This window comes from Hemitrygon akajei, chromosome 9, assembly GCF_048418815.1.
Source record: "Hemitrygon akajei chromosome 9, sHemAka1.3, whole genome shotgun sequence".
Classification (NCBI taxonomy): Eukaryota; Metazoa; Chordata; class Chondrichthyes; order Myliobatiformes; family Dasyatidae; genus Hemitrygon; species Hemitrygon akajei.
Window position 1 is genome coordinate 45,159,906 of NC_133132.1, and position 18,468 is coordinate 45,178,373.

An 18,468-nucleotide genomic window follows, 5' to 3' on the forward strand; every position below is an offset into this window, starting at 1 on the left:
AAGCCGTTTCGTTTCGTAAATTCTTCGTGGGAAAAAATTCGATCTTGGGAACCGAAGCAACACGACAGAAAAGAGAATTTAAATCGTCTTAAAAAGTCTCTCCCTTAAATGGACTGTGAACATTTTGAACTTTTGGCAATACTACTTTGAAGAATTGTTCAAGCTGCCGCACAGCAGCTGACTTCCAGTTACGTCAGTGATTTGTTTACTTTTGGGGGGGTTTGTTTTCAGTGTTTAATAAACGTGTTATTTGTTATATAAACCCCTGCCTAACTCATATATTTATTGTTGTCTGAATCTGTAACACCATAAAATGGGCCCTTTTATTTTCTTTACTGACCCTATATCCAGATAAGATTTATTGCATATGGTGTACTGTCGAATATTTTGCGTTGCAGATTTGAAACCAGGCAACACATCACGTAGCATCAACGCAAATGAGATTTCTCAGTTTGGTGGGGCCCGAAGTTGCTGTCCCCTTGATGAACACGTGCCGGCTGAGCCTCAGGTTTACACAAGGATGCAAGTGCCTTGAAAGGAGTTCATGAATAGGTAGCTTGTCTTATGAGAAATGGTTAGGCTTGACTTATATTTGCTGCGGTGTTAAACAATGATAAAATAATCCTGAGGGGTCATGTTACCATTTAAAAAAAGGAATTATTCACAAGAGAATGAGATCTTTCTTCCCACATCCCTCAAAGAATTACTAGACTTTAAAACTTTCTTGAGTGAAAATGGTGCCTTTGAATACATTTAAGTCAGAGAGATTCTTGATAACGGAGGTGGAGTTATCAATAACCATCAATAAGGATCAATAACCATCCTTCCATTGCAGAAGAATGCTTAAAGATGATTGCAATATTTAATTCCACTCACTAGTCCTTAAGTTATGAATCACTCAATGACCAAATGCAGCAAAAATGTTCCACATTTTATCTTGTGCTCAAACATGATAGTTAACAGGCAATAACATCTGCAAGAGAATCTTATCCCTTGACACTCAATGGCATCAACATTGCAAATCTCTCAATTCTGGGGTATAGTATTACAAACTTAATCGGAAAAGCTATATAAAACATGGCCACAAGAACAGTATCCCTACAATCTTAACATTAGCAACAGGGCACATGAAGTATTTGACAAATTCCTTTCTCAGTAGCCTAAATAAATACTCCATTGACATTGCAGCAGCTCATTCCATTCAGGGGAAAAAAACAACTTGGTTCACTGACACTGCATTCATCATTGCAAATATTTACTTACTGCATCACAAAATGCACCATGGCTCCAGTCATTACAATCCAGAAGCAACAGCTCACAAAGGCTTCTTGCACAATACCTCCCAAACTTGTGACCGTTACCAGAGGACAAGACAGCAAGACAACCATGCTACTGCATCTGCAAGCTTTGCTCACACTCACACCCCATCATGCTGAGATAACAACGCCAATCCATAAATGATAGGATATTAAAATCCATCAACTTTCTACTTCCAAACAATAACTACAAGATAGCTCACTATAACCTTCTCAAAGACAATTAGCAATATGTACTAAATTACAGATTTGTCAATAACAACACCATTGATTATTTAGAATTTATGGCAAAAAAACACCAATCCTTCACAACACATCTTTTTGCATAAAATATTAGCCAAATGGTGAAAGAATGTTACATAAAGGGAACAAATATTTAATGAAATGGTCCAACAAAATTAACACTCTTCTACTCTTAACACAATATCCCACTAAATATATCAGGCATTTATTTGCAACCATAAACTTAAAAAGTTTTACAGACTGACATGTAGGTGCTTTAAAAGTTTTTAATTAAAAACAAATTGCATTGCATAAAGTTTTAAAAAAATGCTCTGAAGTTACTGTGCACATTTCAATTTTGTGGAGTGCTTTTTTGAGTAGTTAAAACAATTAAAAACAATTTATAGCAAATTCATGACACTAATGCACTGAACAAGTATTACATCCAAAAACTTACATTAATGCTTGTATTGAAACCAAATTATCTTGTGTAGCAGTACAAGCCTAAAGAGCAGCAAGTAGAAATGCAAACGTGCATTTAAAAATTATACCAAAAAAAGTACATCAAGACCAATCATATTTGGCCTTCCAGAACACCCCACTTATTCAACATGAAAGATTTCTTGCAGCAGTCCTCTCCATTCAAAGAAGGGCTCAAGAACATCCAATGAAAATTTATATGCTTTAATAGTTTATATAAACTATAATAGTTTAGAGTAAATAATATCTATATAATTTATTACCTTTTTATTCAAACAGTATTTAAGGGCTTCCTCTTCAAAAAATGGAAGCTGAAAAAGAGGGGATTTAGATTCCCAAAGGCTCTGCACCAACATCTGCGATAGCTTCATACAGTTCTCAATGGACTCCAAACGGGGAGCATGGATTCCTAACCAGAGTCAAGTTTAAAAGTGAGAGAAAAAAATTAAGAACTCCCATTAAAATCATAAACTTCTAATGTTCTTCATGAACATTCTGCATCCTAAATAAAGTTGGAGGAAACACATTTATTATTCATTAGCATAATTGGATCACTCACCACCTCGAGTATTGGCCATCATAGTCAGCTGGCATCCAACATTAATCATTTCTTGGAGGAGAACAGGACATTTCCGTATTACAAACCAATAATCTTTTAGAAAGAAACAAATGAGTTGCAGGTAAGTATAGTGCTGAGGAGAATATTTAATGCTAAAACAGTTAAAATGACTTACAAAAGCAACTCATAACATGTACAGCAAAATAAAATGCAAATATCCCCTTTCCACTAATATTTAAAAATACTGAAATTTTCAATGCAGAGAATATTGTTATACTGTATGTCAATAATTTATAAATTCAACTCCCCTTCTGCTGCATCTGTTTTCAATACCATTTACCCTCCAAGGACAATCTAAGAATCAGGACCACAGTTTTGATACACTGGGCAAGGAATTAAGTTTAACAATGAAAAAAAATAGCTCTATAATAACAATAGTTTCTGCATTGAAAAAAAAGTTTTATTTTTATTTCAAGTACATGGACTCAATGGGAGAAGCCAGAGAGTGGTAGTGGAGGATTGCTCCTCTGAGTGCAGACCTGTGACTAGTGAGGTGCCACAGGGATCAGTGCTGGGTCCATTGTTATTTGTCATTTATATCAATGATCTGGATGATAATGTAAATTGGATCAGCAAATTTGCTGATGATACAAAGATTGGAGGTGTAGTGGACAGTGAGGAAGATTTTCAAAGCTTGAAGAGGGATTTGGACCAGCTGGAAAAATGGGCTGAAAAATGGCAGATGGAGTCTAATACAGACAAGTGTGAGGTATTGCACTTTGGAAGGATACAAGGTAGAACGTACAAGGTAAATGGTAGGGCACTGAGTGCAGTAGAACAGCGGGATCTGCGAATACAGATACAAAATTCCCTAAAAGTGGCGTCACAGGTAGATAGGGTCGTAAAGAGAGCTTTTGGTACATTGGTCTTTATAAATCAAAGTATTGAGTATAAGAGTTGGAATGTTATGGTAAGGTTGTATAAGGCATTGGTGAGGCTGCATTTGGAGTATTGTGTGCAATTTTGGTCACCAAATTACAGGAAGGATATTAATAAGGTTGAAAGAGTGCAGAGAAGGTTTACAAGGATGTTGCCGGGACTTGAGAAACTGAGTTACAGAGAAAGGTTGAATAGGTTAGGACTTTATTCCCTGGAGTGTACAAGAATGAGGGGAGATTTGATAGAGGTTTATAAAATTATGATGGGTATAGATAAAGTGAATGCAAGCAGGCTTTTTCCACTGAGGCTAGGGAAGAAAGAAACCAGAGGACATGGGTTAAGGGTGAAAAGGGAAAAGTTTAAAGGGAACATTAGGGGGAGCTTCTTCACACAGGGAGTGGTGGGAGTGTAGAATGAGCTGCCAGATGAAGTGGTAAATGCAGGCTCACTTTTAACATTTAAGAAAAACTTGGACAGGTACATGGATGAGAGGTGCATGGAGGGATATGGTCCAGGTGAAGGTCAGTGGGACTAGGCAGAAAAATGGTTCGGCACAGCCAATAAGGGCCAAAAGGCCTGTTTCTGTGCTGTAAATGTTCAATGGTTCTATGGACGTAATTGTTTATTCTGGGGTCAGCACCACTGTGGATCCAGGGTTAGCAAGTTAGCAGGTAATGAGGGCAGTGGACAGTCTACAGCTCTCAAGTAGTTTTTTGGCAAATTTTTAAAAGATTATTAAAGTGTGCATGATAGATGTAATTAAATGAGTTTACTTCTGCTGATAAACTCCAAATTAGAATCAGGTTTAATATCACTCATCTTCAATTTTACCAATAAAACTGTACCGGATATATCAAGAACTATACTTTAATGCAAGGGAAATACACTTTATCACACTAATTCATGGAACATTATCTTTGTGATTAATAACAAAATTTAGCTGTGAATTGATCAGCAACCTAAATAACACCATTTTATTGGTACAGTGCCGCAGCCATTAAAGATGCTGTCTCACAGCATTAGTGATCCAAGTACAATCTTGACCACAGGAATTGTCTATGTCAAGTCAGCATGATCTTCTTGTGAGTGCAGTGATTTTCTCCCTCATCTGAAGATTTGTGGGTAGGTAGGCAGGCAAATGACCATTGTTAACTGGCCCTTGAGGTAGAATCTTGGTGAATTAAGGAAAATAGAATGCAGGGAAAAATCGTAGCAGAGAGAATAACTCTGGCATGGACGTGATGGGCCATATGATATCCTCTCACGCTATAGAGCTATTGAAAATTCTCCAGTAGCACCACAAGCAGAAACATTCCCCGGTTTTCATAATCTCCTGCATCAATGTGACAACGCTCAGCGTTATGCAGAACTGATGTTGAGGATCCATTTGTACAGACCTGTCAATTCACAATACAAAAGCCTGCAAAATTAAGGCCATCACATTGTGAATTGAAGATGAATAGTATGATTGTCATCAATGTTTTCATTTCTATTAAAATGTAAATGTAATTCACTCCCTCATTACCACCCCATCTTATTCAGTTTTCTACATATGTTTCACCTTCTTCCAGAGTTTGACAGATTTCCAGCCTGGAAAGATGTGCAAGGAGCAAAACCCTGGACTTTACACTGTACGGTAAACAAAATGGAAGTTCTTTCTTCTTTTCATTAACATTACCAAGTTCCCGAATGAGCTGCAATTTAAGAGTAAAAAACTTAATAACTTTTAATGGAACAAGGAAAAATGTGCAATCTAGATGTAAACTTGTAATAGCTTGCCAAATACAAACATTGGCATTTGAAAATTAACATTAAATGAGGGTTGTAATAACATAGTTTTCACACTAGGACTTGAGCCTGCTAGTCCAAGCTAATTGAACTATTATGAACTACCTAGACTTTCATATTCATATTCCTATAAGCCCGAATGGAAATGAAGCACTCCCTTCCAGTAGTACTACAGCCACAATTAACTGTAGAAAGAAAGAAAAATATCAAAGCCAATTTAGGCTTTTTAGAACAATAAAAATTATGTCTTATCCGCACTTGAGAAAACTTCCGCTTTAAATGATTCCCTTCTTCCCCTTAAGAGATAACCTAATTTTCCATTTATCACTTGGTTCTCCCACCACTCAGTCCAGTATCACTCACTTGGAAATGAAAAGGAAAACCAAGCACAAACATAATATGTCGCTACCTGAGGTATTTCAACATTGTCTGTTGGTCTCATGACTGCTTCTTTGTTACTGCGTGGATCGAACTCAAAAGCAGCTGTTAATACCATTATTAGGCCTGAAAACAAAAGAAGTGACACACCTCAGTATTGTTTAGATCCATGTCACAAGAGCAGAGTGGCAGACAAAATTAAACTTAAGTCAGGTTGAATAGAATGAACATTCTCAATGTGTATACAACATCCTAAATTAAAGAACTCCGTACCGGTCTCAGATAAAGTAGTTCCTAATTGTGTTCTGCACCATCTTCTACTTCAAAAAAATTAGTTTATAAAAAATTTAAGTAATCCTCCTTCAAATGGTGCCATGATCACCGTCTCTACCACTCCAAGATAAAACGTTTCATATTCTATGCATGTATGGCTTTCCAAAGCCCTCTCTACATTCTTAGTAAGAGTTTTTAAATTGTGTATCCGTCACATCTCCGTCAAGATAAAAAAAACCTATTCTTTTCATTTTCACTTTCTAGTCTGCCTTACCCCTTCAGAAACTCTTCTCAGGCTTCACTGCTCAAATACGAACCATACATTTTAAATTTTACCTCAATTATTTTTCAATCCTATATACTGTACTCATGAGTATGTCTATTTTGCTTCCCAAAAATGCATTCAGAATTATGCACATGAAATATTTGCCCCCCTCTATTTGTTTTGTTAATCCGAAAGTTCAAGGCTCAAAGTAAATTTAATATTAAGTACACGTTACCATATACTACTTCAAGTTTCATTTTCATGCAGGCATTTACAGGGAAAATACAATAGAATTTCATAAAAATTTATGCATACACAAATACTGACGAACATCCACTTTTGTCATTTTAATTTCAGATTTTTAGAACAAAAATTTTTTTCTTATTTTCTTGCACTTCTTCTGTTCTCCTTGTTTTATCAAACCCTTTCCCCAAATATGTTTGTTTACCTCCCCAAAAATTCAACTGGCTGCAAAACAGTCATCTTGTTTTAACAGCTCTGTAAGTTCTTGCTATCAATACAGTGGATTCTGGTTAGTTAGGATACATCCGGACCAGCACATTTTGACCTAATCAAGGGCTGAAGTTTCATGGAAATAGTTAAAAGGTATAAAAGAGACAAACTCGTTTAATGAGTAACAATGTAGTTAAATGAAATACAGAACACATTAGAAAATTACTGATAACACTACAGCACTATAAAACTATTAATTCCCAATAGTTATTGGAGGAATTCACCTGCCATGTTCTTTTGATTGACTGTAATGAACAAATTCAGTGCAGACAATGGACTGCCTTCATACAATACTTTCAACGACTGCATCCTCCAAATCTTCATTTTCATTGCAACATTCAAGAGATTTACTCGTTGATGTAGTGAAAGTGTTTCACTTCCACTGCCAACCTTTTTTTGGCAACTCCAAGCCTGAATGCTTGAAACTGCGGTGACCAATACAAACTGATTTTGTTGCTTACTTCTTGTCAACTATCAGTGACAAAAATCACTTAAGTATTTTTATACGAAACAACACAAACACACGCAAAAGCTGCTATGTAAAAACTGATCTCCATGCAAGTGCACAAAACTGATACCAGTTTGGAAACTGTTTGGCAATAGTATCTTGCCCCAATTAAGCAGTTATATGTCCCAAATAAAGTGAATCTGGCTATTTATTTTCTCAATTTAGTTTTTGGTCTTTAAGAGATGACCCATAAATGGCTACCCCAATTAACTGATGGCCCAATTAACTGAAATCTGTTGTATTAAATCAACACAGTAAGCTTTTAACATTCAGACCAACTGTTCTTGATTATTCCACAGAATTCAAAATGCTAGCTAATTCCATTTTGAATTATGGATGGTAAAAGTGTCAGTGTCTCCAGTTGATAATTGCTTGTAAGGTAGTCAGTTAATCAATCAATGTAATTGACAGAATTGCTCTACATTTTTTAAGTACATCCTTGCTACCAACATTCATAATTAAACCACAAGTCTGGGAAAACCAAAATGGCTGTGAATATTCATGCCATGAATCACATCAATGCAATTTCAGATCTTAACCACTTCAGTTGATGCCATCACGGTTTGGCCTGCAGTCCTCACCAAGCTTCAAAGGAGAAAGTAGCTTTCCTTTCACTGAAGAAAAAGCCACCAAGAATGGGCATATCCTCACATTAAAGAATAGTTATATGCATAAGCTTAGGAGAGAAATTACCAATAATACCTCAGTGATGGGTTTTGACAGGGGGAAAAAAAAATCAGTGCAACTGCAATCAATAGAAAGTGCAAATAAAAAGCCACATGAAAACAACTTCCTGTCAGTGTGCACTGCAGAATATACCCACAGATTCAAAAAGAGAGAAATTTAACTTCAAATTGTGAGGAAGAGGCAAACATTTCAAAAAAGTACACATCAACCCAATGTACAGTGCCATTTCTTCAGTTCCACTAGGACAAAACCAAGGAACCCTACCTAAGTACCTACCTACCTAACCATAGTGGGGTGTGTCAGGAATGGACAGGAGGAGGAGTATAGGAAACTGATACAGGACTTTGTGATATGGTGCAACTCAAACTACCTGCGTCTCAATATCACCAAGACCAAGGAGATGGTGGTGGACTTTAGGAGATCTAGGCCTCATATGGAGCCAGTGATCATTAATGGAGAATGTGTGAAGCAGGTTAAGACCTACAAGTATCTGGGAGTACAGTTAGACGAGAAGCTAGACTGGACTGCCAACACAGATGCCTTGTGCAGGAAGGCACAGAGTCGACTGTACTTCCTTAGAAGGTTGGCGTCATTCAATGTCTGTAGTGAGATGCTGAAGATGTTCTATAGGTCAGTTGTGGAGAGCGCCCTCTTCTTTGTGGTGGCGTGTTGGGGAGGAAGCATTAAGAAGAGGGACGCCTCACGTCTTAATAAGCTGGTAAGGAAGGCGGGCTCTGTCGTGGGCAAAGTACTGGAGAGTTTAACATCGATAGCTGAGCGAAGGGCGCTGAGTAGGCTACGGTCAATTATGGATAACTCTGAACATCCTCTACATAGCACCATCCAGAGACAGAGAAGCAGTTTCAGCGACAGGTTACTATCGATGCAATGCTCCTCAGACAGGATGAAGAGGTCAATACTCCCCAATGCCATTAGGCTTTACAATTCTACCGCCAGGACTTAAGAACTTTTTAAAAGCTATTATTAATGCTTTTTGAGATAGTGATTTAGATGCATATCATATTTTTTTACTGAGTTAAGTATTGTATGTAATTAGTTTTGCTACAACAAGTGTATGGGACATTGAAAAAATAGTTGAATTTCCCCATGGGGATGAATAAAGTATCTATCTATCTATCTAAGAGCACAGTTAGACAAAAAGGTAGCAACTCAGCGCTACCTTACAAGAGCAGTGATTAGTAGGTAATAAAGTGATGATAAAATTCATACTTAACATCTAAACTTCAAGAAAACTTGGCTCTACAATTATTTCCTATTCCTAATGATGTAACCAGCAATCAAATAAATCAAGTTAAAGCAATCAAACTTCGTTACTCACGTTTCATATTCATATTGGGGGTTCTATTCAAAAAATGCATGTACAGCTGTGTTGTGTGAATAAGAATCTGGTCACCACTATATCGAACAGAACGATACCACCATGTTCCCTTTATACATGAAGAAACAGGAAATAAGTTTAGTGTTGCACACAGACCTAGTGTAGACTAGAAAAAATAAAAATGGTGTTGAGGTAGTCTGGCCTCAGATCAATAGGTATTAAGCACACAAGAGCAGAATGACTTTCAAACTGAAACTAAAGACTTACCACAACCACTGGAAGAATCACCATAAATGCAAATCCATACACAGCCAAAACCTACAAAAGTTAAAGATTTTGTATTAATTTTTTAAAATATTCAGCAAAATATTAAGTCTGCGTTAACCTCAAATTACATTTAAAAGTATTTAAATTTTAAAACAAATATCTACTTGATCTTAACTAGAAAGTTCTGAGCTTCTTACAAGATAGCACTGGTAAGTGGCAACTGTGCAGCTCCATTAAGAATCATCAAATAATCCCGTTTAGGACTCCTACAGCTGAAATTCAGTCACAGTCTCCGTGTTAAAGTAAGCCATATCGGTTCAAGATGATTTTTTTAAAAATCTATTGATCTTCAAAATTAGCAGACCCTGGACAGCAGACTCAGGATGCAAGTGCAGTTCCCCTTTAAGAAAATAGAAGCAGGGAAGGCGCACTAGGCTGCAGGATTGAAATTCAAAGGCCTTAGACCTACACTCCCAACTATCCTGCTAGCAAATGTAGAGTCACTGGAAAATACAACTGAGGACCTCAGAGCAAGATTACAGTTCCAGAGTAAGATCAAGGACAGCTGTGTGTATACTTTCCTTAATGGAAACATAGCTCACCCCCTCTATTTCAGAAGCAGCACCAATGGTGAATACTGTATGGTCAAGTGGTCCCTTGCCTCCCTTACAAGGCTGCTTTGAGTCAGTAGACTGCACAATATTCAGGGATTAGTCTTAAAATCTGAATGAATATACCACAGTTATCGCAGACTTCATCATGATCTATGTGAATGAGTGTGTGCCTTCAAGAATAAACTAGGCATACCCAAACCAAAAGCAGTGGATGAATCAAAATATTTGTAGTCTGCCAAGGGCTAGATCTGTACCATTCAATACTGGTGATCCAACACTGTACATGAGATCCAGATACAACTTACAGAAGGCTATATTAAGACCGAAAAAACAATTCTGATTGAAGTTAGAGACTGAATTGATAAATGTCAGCTTTGGGAGGGTTTACATGCCACTACTTCCTACAAGGTAAAACCTAATATCATGAAAAGCTGTGATGCTTCACTCCCAATGCCTTTTTATGCATGCTTTGAAAGGAGAATTAATCTACATCTCAGCAACTCCCTACAGCATCTGGTGTTCCTGTGATCTTTGTCTCGGAAGCTGACATCAGAATATTTTTCAAGAGGGTGAACTTTCGCAAGGCATCAGACCCTGATAGGGCACTGAAAACCTGTGCCAACCAACAGGCAGGAATGTTCAAGAACATCTTCAATCTCTCACTGCAGCAGTCAAAAGTTCCCACCTGCTTCAACGACTATTGCCCATTTGCACTCAGATCTACTATGAAGAAGTGCTGAGAGGTTGGTCATGGCCAGAATCAACTCCTGCTCAAGCATGGATCTCAACCTGCTACAATTTGCCTATCGCAGCAATAGGTCTACAGCAGATGCAATCTCACTGGCTCTCTACTTGGCTTTGGACGACCTGGACAATTGCAATACCTACATTGGGTTGCTATTGATTGATTACAGCTCAGCATTCAACACCATCATATGCATGGTTCTAATCAACAAGCTCCAAAATATGGGCCTCTGTACTTCACTCTGCAAATGGATCCTTAACTCATGGGTGTCAACATCTCTAAAGATCTATCCTGGGCTCAACATATTGATGCAATTACAAAGAAGCACAACAGTGGCTGTATTTTATTAGGAGATTGAGGAGACCTAGTATATCACCAACAACACTCCCAAATTTATACAAATGTATCACGGAGAGCATTCTGTTACATCACTGTCTGGTATGAAGGGACCGATGCACAGGATCAAAAATGGCTGCAAAAAGTTGTAAACTCAGCCAGCTCCATCCTGTGCACTGACCTCCCCAGTATTGATGCAAACTTGGCTGAGAAGTGGCAGATGGAGTTCAGCCCAGATAAATGTGAAGTGGTTCATTTTGGTAGGTCAAATATGATGGCAGAATATAGTATTGATGGTAAGACTCTTGGCAGTGTGGAGGATCAGAGGGATCTTGGGGTCTGAGTCCATAGGACACTCAAAGCAGCTGCGCAGGTTGACTCTGTGGTTAAGGCGGCGTATGGTGTATTGGCCTTCATCAATCGTGGAGTTGAATTTAGGAGTCGAGAGGTAATGTTGCAGCTATCTAGGACCCTGGTCAGACCCCACTTGGAGTACTGTGCTCAGTTCTGGTCGCCTCACTACAGAAAGGATGTGGAAGCCACAGAAAGGGTGCAGAGGAGATTTACAAGGATGTTGCCTGGATTGAGGAGCATGCCTTATGAGAATAGGTTGAGTGAACTCGGCCTTTTCTCCTTGGAGCGACGAAGGATGAGAGGTGACCTGATAGAGGTGTATATGATGTTGACAGGCATTGATCGTGTGGATAGTCAGAGGCTTTTTCCCAGGGCTGAAATGGTTGCCACAAGAGGACACAGGTTTAAGGTGCTGAGGAGTAGGTACAGAGGAGATGTCAGGGGCAAGTTTTTTACTCAGAGAGTGGTGAGTGTGTGGAATGGGCTGTCAGCAACTGTGGTGGAGGCGAATACAATAGGGTCTTTTAAGACACTTTTAGATAGGTACATGGAGCTTAGTAAAATAGAGGGCTATAGGCAAGCCTAGTAATTTCTGAAGTAGAGATATGTTCGGCACAACAAAGGGCCTGTACTGTGCTGTAGGTTTTCTGTTTCTATGTAGCATTTAACTTTAGATGTTTCTTGATCTATGCTGCCCAAATGATGACCGACTGAAATGGCTCAATACAGACATGAAAAAAAGGTACCAGAACTTGGAAAACTAAATCCTGAGCACTGCAATATGCACAAACAGAAAATTAAGTGCCGTTACTAACACTTGCTTTGAGGTCAATGTATAAAAAGGAAGGAGATTACAGGAAATTTCAAAGGGAATGGGATGATAAGTGAAAATAGTAGACAACTGACGATTAGGATGATTGCTGCAGACCGAACACCATCCCTTTGAAGTACTGACACAAACCACATTTGTTTTCTCCAGAGAATCCACAGTGAACATCGCATGCAGTTCTCAAGACAAAGTGCAAGCAAACTGTTGTTTCACCTGGAAGGACTGTTGGCAGGAAGAGGTAAATGTACAGGCATTGCATGGGAAAGGCCATAACAAAGGAGAGCTACGTACACGAGGACAGAAGAGTGAACCTGGCTGTCACAAGGGGAATGATCTCTTTGAAACACAAAAGGGAAGAAGAGGGGAATAAATGTCTAGTGACATAATCATGTGGAGTTAAATGCTGCACATATTTATTATTCATTCAAATCCATCTTTGCAAATAGATGCATGAATTATTAACTATTCAATTCTACGTACCAACATGGAGTTCTTCTGATCTACGATCCATGAAGGAAGGGCTATACCAAAAGTTGTAGCTGAAACAAAAAAGTTATTGCCATTTATTTAGTTATGCAAAACAATCCTATGAAATGTGATCGTGGCAGTGCGCGGGCGTACAATGGCACCTCATTTAACACTTAGGATGCATCTGCAGAAATAACAATATCAGCACCAATTAAATGTATAGAGACACTTTACTTACAGACTGATGTGCCTGGAAAACAGTGCCCTCTCACAGCTGTACCAGGAACCTGATCAAGTCCTCAGCTAACGCTAATACTCTTGCAGCAATAAAACAATTAGCAATAACACTGCTGCATAGCCAAGCATAAGGCAAATGACCAAGACAATATAGAGGTCCTGCCTATGAAAGGTGAGCTAATGTACTTTCAGCAAATATGCCATACGTTAACAGAAAGCTCAGTTATAGTTTACCATAATCTCCTGCTAGACGTATTGGAGGATGCTTTGACTACAGACTTTTTCCAAGTCCACAGGCTTCTCAACGATGACAAATTGTACTTAGGTACAATGAAAAACTTTTGCATACGGATAATGCAGAGTTCACCACATCAATATATTGCAGTAATACAAGCAGTAACAGAATGCAGAATATAGAGTTAGCGATAAAGGGGTGAAAGACCAAGACAAGATAGATGATAAGACGGGCTATTGATCTCATAATCTAAGAGGTTGGTTTCAGTCTTATAACAGGGATAAAAGCTGTCCAAGCTAGGTGGTATATGCTTTAAGGCTTTTGTATCTTCTGCCAAATTGGGGGACTGGACTGGATGGGGGGGGGAGGTTGGGAGAGAAGGGAGGAGAAATTCCAGGACGGGAGGGAGTCCTGGATTATACTGGCTGCTTTTCCAACAGTGATAAATGTAGACAGGGTTAATGGAAGTGAGACTTGTTTCTGAGATGTGCTGAGTTGTGTCCACAAAACTGCAGTTTGTGTTGTGGGCCAATGGAGGAATGTCAAATCTCTTTAGCCTCCTGCATTGGCATGCTTTCCTGCATCACAGAAGAGAATGCTCGCTGCAGGTGAACAATCATTAATCAACTCTTGGCAAAATACCACTGCAATCATCATTTTGTCCCAAAGAAGCTAATTTCTATTCACATTAATCATGGCACCTCAAGAGAATCAAAAAGTCTATTTAAATCACACATACACAACTGTACTAAACATACTGCAATAACTAAGTTTGTAGCTGAAGCCTTTTGGAAGGTCTCAAGATCAGATGAGACACAAGATTACATGTTTCTTTGCCCTCCAGTTCAGAGAGCAAGTTCACATCTCAATTAATTAACAATTTCAGTTCAAACAAGGTGAAAATAGTTCAAAATTGAACAATCCAAATCAAGACACTCATTTGAAAAGCTAATGTTCTTCACAGCTTAGAGATTCAGAACATTTTTGGGGTACAGTGGAGAAAATATCAAGACGGTTCCACACATCCTGTATCTGAACCTGGTACCAAGTATTCTAGAGCCCTTTTTCCACTGATAATATCCCATGTTTCAAAGAGCATAAAATTCATTTTTAATGCCAAATTGGTGAGCGTCTTGTTCATACACCTTCATCCATGATTCAATAACAGAGAATTTAATCCAGGGAAAGGGAATCAGAAATGAGTGACACATCTTTAAGTAAGAGGAGAAAGATTTAAAAGCAACTCGAGGGCAACATCTTCACACAGTAGGTAGTGCATATATGGAATGAACTGCCCGAGGAAGTGGTTGAGGAAGGTTCAATAACAATAGTTAATAGACAGTTGGACAGGTACATGGATAAGAAAGGTTCTTCAGGATATGATCCAAATGCAAGCAAATGGGATGAGCTTGACATCTTGGTTGACAAGTTGGGCTGAAGGGTCTGTTTTAGTGTTGTATTACTCTCTGACAATACAAAGCTGGGACTTTATAAGGTGTTGGTCATACCACATTTAGAGTAATGTGAGCAGCAAGGATATGCTGGCATTGGAGAGGGGTCGGAGGAGGCTTATAAGAGTGAACCCAGGAATGAAAGGGTTAATGTATGAGGAGCATTTGATGACTCTAGGCCTTTACTTGCTGGAGTTTGGATGAATGAGGAGAATCTCACTGAAACCTACTAACTATTGAAAGGCCTAAATAGAGTGGACATGGAGAGGGTAATTCAAATAGTGGATAAGTCTAGGGCCAGAGAGCACAGAGGTCCCGTCAGGACAGAGATGAGGAATTTCTTTAGCCAGAAAATGGTGATTCTGTGGAATTCATTGCCACCGACATCTGTGGAGGCCACGTCATTGGGAATACTTAAAGTGGAGCTTGATAGGTTCTTGATCAAAAGTGTCAAACATAACAGGAGAATGGGATTGAGAGGGATAAAAATCAACCATGATTGATTGGTGGAGCAGACTCAATGGGCCAAATGGCCTGTTGCTTCCCGTATTGTATTATCTCGTACAGCCATCTACCGGGAAATTCATAATTCTAGACAGAACTAGAAGAAATTTTTTTAAGAAAAATGAAATTAATTTTCCAAATATACATTTGCAGATATAATGAAACAAAGTGGTAAAATACCTTGTGGCCCATCTGGATTGCCATATTCTTCCCAATTTTTACGAGATTCTTCATCTGTTAAACTGAAAGAAAATTAGATTAATACTAAGCAATAAACTTATTAACACTCCTAAAGGTAAAAGAAAAGCAGTTATAAGTTTGGCTACAATTAGTATGATTGCAATGAAATTTAGGTTTTAACCTTTGACACGATGATCAGACTTCATTGTTAACTTAGCATAGCTGGTAACTTGTGTACAGACTAATCAGCACATTAACAGAAGATAGATCTAGCTAAAATATCTTTTTTTTTAAATGACTGAATAACTACAATAAAATGAAACTATACAGTCATGGATAATGAAGCTCAAAATGAAGTTTATCAAAAAACCTCTTCACAAGCAAAAGCTTTAATATCTCAATTACTTAAAAAAATATCTAATTTATTATTAAACTTAGAATCTTCGCTGGTAGGAAATACATTTATTCAAAGCATTTTTGACAATGCATAATGAATAAAGTATTAAGATCCAAATCACAAACTTTCAGAAAACACGGATTTTGGAAAGCAAATTCTGAAACACTAGTAAAAATTCTGTGACTTCTTCTTTGGTTGCATTATAATACTGCTTCTACAAGAGTTGAATCATCTAATAATGTCACAGGTAACAACAGTACTATATACAATTATATAAAATAATAGTTCTATGTAATAGTCAGCAAAATACTATAACCGTTGACCAGCAAAATCAACATTTAGGATTGCCCAACAGTCAAAACATAACTGTACTTCTATTCAGCAAGAAAAGGGCAAAGTACATAGAACCAATCAATAATTCAAGTGGAGTGCTCTTTATACTGATTTACCAACTCCAAGAGCAATCACAAATTCTAGATGGAATCAGAGTTAAATAATTCTGCAACTGACCAAAAAATCATCCAAACATTGGCCTACATGGTTTTTTTGGCCTGACCTACAAGTGATTTACAAAGGCTACTAGCATTTTCATAAGGATAATAGGAATCAACAGTTAAGTACAGTCTGCCTGGCATCACAAACTGAATTACAAAGCATAACAACAGGTCTGGGTAATAGCCACAATATCAGCATTTCATTCCCTGCTTTTGTAATTGAAGATGCACTACTTACGCAGCATAAGCTTTTGCAATCCTCATGAATAGGACTTCATCGCCTCCTTTATCTGGGTGATGTTTAAGTGACAACTGACGGTACTGTTTTTTGATTTCTGCCACAGAGGCTCCCTAAGTTACAAAAAAAGGGGCATTATTTATTTATTGAAATATCTAATTATATAACACTTTCTTAACTGAATAATTATGAACTTCTGGATATATAATTCAGGAGTTTGAGTTGTACATTTCAGAGTTAATGAAATCATTCTTTTTCATCAAGGGTTTTGATTCAAGCTTCAAAGATGTTAAATGTTATGCATATATTTTTTGTACACTTACAATGTATCACTATTTTTATATTACAGCATGCACCTCCCTGTGGCCAAAACTGTAAAAGTCCACTCTGCTATGAGCAGTTAAAATAATCTGCTCATGTAAACTTTCAAATTCCACACACCAATTGTTGAAGATAAAAACTGTCATAAAAATGAGAAAATCTGCAGTGCAGATGCTGGAAATCCAAAGCCTGACCTGCTGAGTTCCTCCAGCATTTTGTGTGTGTTACTGTATGTCATTGCTGGTTGTCATGGAATAACCATTGTTCTATTGGAATATTTCAGAGAGTTAGAGTATTTTTTTAAATGCAACTTTAATTTTCATGGTGCTCTATCACATTTTAGAAATTGTTATGCTTCATGAAAGTATGGTTTTGGAAGTTATATTGATATTATGTAGGCAAATATGAAAGCCAATTTGTGCACGACAAAATCTGGTAAAACACTAGAGGTAAATGCCAAACTGACCAATTATTTTGCTTTCTTCTATGAAGATAGATGCAAAGTAATTTAATTCCTGTGTTCGTTCTTTATGTCCATTTAGTACCCCACTTAGTTAAACATCTCATTCCTTTTTACTCATTCCCTCACACCCCAGCTATTGCCACATTACAACTCTCAATCCCAGCTCCTACCACCATTAAAATAAGTTTTATCTGATTGGGAGAACACATTGAAAGGTAACTTGCTGGGTAGATAATGTCAGCATTTTTATAGAAATAATGAATAAATTACAAAGTATTCACTCATGGCAGGAAAAAACTCAAGAAAAAAAACAATTTATCTGAACTAGAGAAATAAAGATCGAATTAAATCAAAAAAGACTCAGAAAATTGTTGGAAAAAAACAGGAAGCCTGAGAACTTGCAGCATTTTGGAACTTAAAGGAGAACCAATATATTGATAAATATGGTACATTAGAATATGAGAGTGGACTGCTGGGAAACAAAAAAATTGTAAAAGTAGGGGAGAAAAAAAGACTAGTGAGCACAAATGTGGGGCTCTGACAAGACAGGGGCTAACAAATTTATAATGCGGAATGGCACAGGAATTACTTTGCAGCTGTATCCACAGCAGATGCCTTAAACTTAATGAGCATATTAGAGAATCAAGAGTTTAATGAGAATGGAATGAAAGACGGACTTGCTGTGCCTTACGGAGAATGACAAAGAGAGGAAACTACTATTGAATAAATTATTACAAGGGAAGTCAATGAGCTTGAAAGTGGAAAATCCTGTGGATTTTCCATATCCCAGAGACGTAAAGAGATAGTATATGCTCTAGCTGCCATTAATCAGAGTTCTGGAAATATTCCTGAGATTGTGGGACACAAATTATATGTTATTATTGAAGAAAGGAATTTAAGAAAAATAACCACTGAGCTACTAGGCTCTCAGTGGTATAGAAAATTAGGAATCTATAAGATGTAATAGCACGCCTCAAAAGAATATAGGAATGTGCAAGGTCAAAATAGATTTTAAAAAACCATATGTGACTAATCTACTGCAGTTCTTGATTATCTGACTTGTAGAAT

At 37.6% G+C, this 18,468-nt stretch overlaps 1 protein-coding gene across 1 annotated transcript in view; it reads right to left on the bottom strand.

Moving 5' to 3' along the window:
* The window catches only part of sec63 (SEC63 homolog, protein translocation regulator), a 90,928-nt gene that overhangs the window by 31,424 nt on the left and 41,036 nt on the right, over positions 1 to 18,468 (bottom strand). The window contains exons 4-12 of the mRNA XM_073055876.1: positions 16,617 to 16,729; positions 15,488 to 15,549; positions 12,893 to 12,951; positions 9,535 to 9,585; positions 9,268 to 9,376; positions 5,714 to 5,808; positions 5,078 to 5,210; positions 2,578 to 2,670; positions 2,282 to 2,427 (exon numbers count right to left, since the gene is read on the bottom strand). Of these exons, the coding sequence (XP_072911977.1) occupies positions 2,282 to 2,427; positions 2,578 to 2,670; positions 5,078 to 5,210; positions 5,714 to 5,808; positions 9,268 to 9,376; positions 9,535 to 9,585; positions 12,893 to 12,951; positions 15,488 to 15,549; positions 16,617 to 16,729 (861 nt within the window). The remainder of the gene's footprint in view (positions 1 to 2,281; positions 2,428 to 2,577; positions 2,671 to 5,077; positions 5,211 to 5,713; positions 5,809 to 9,267; positions 9,377 to 9,534; positions 9,586 to 12,892; positions 12,952 to 15,487; positions 15,550 to 16,616; positions 16,730 to 18,468) is intronic.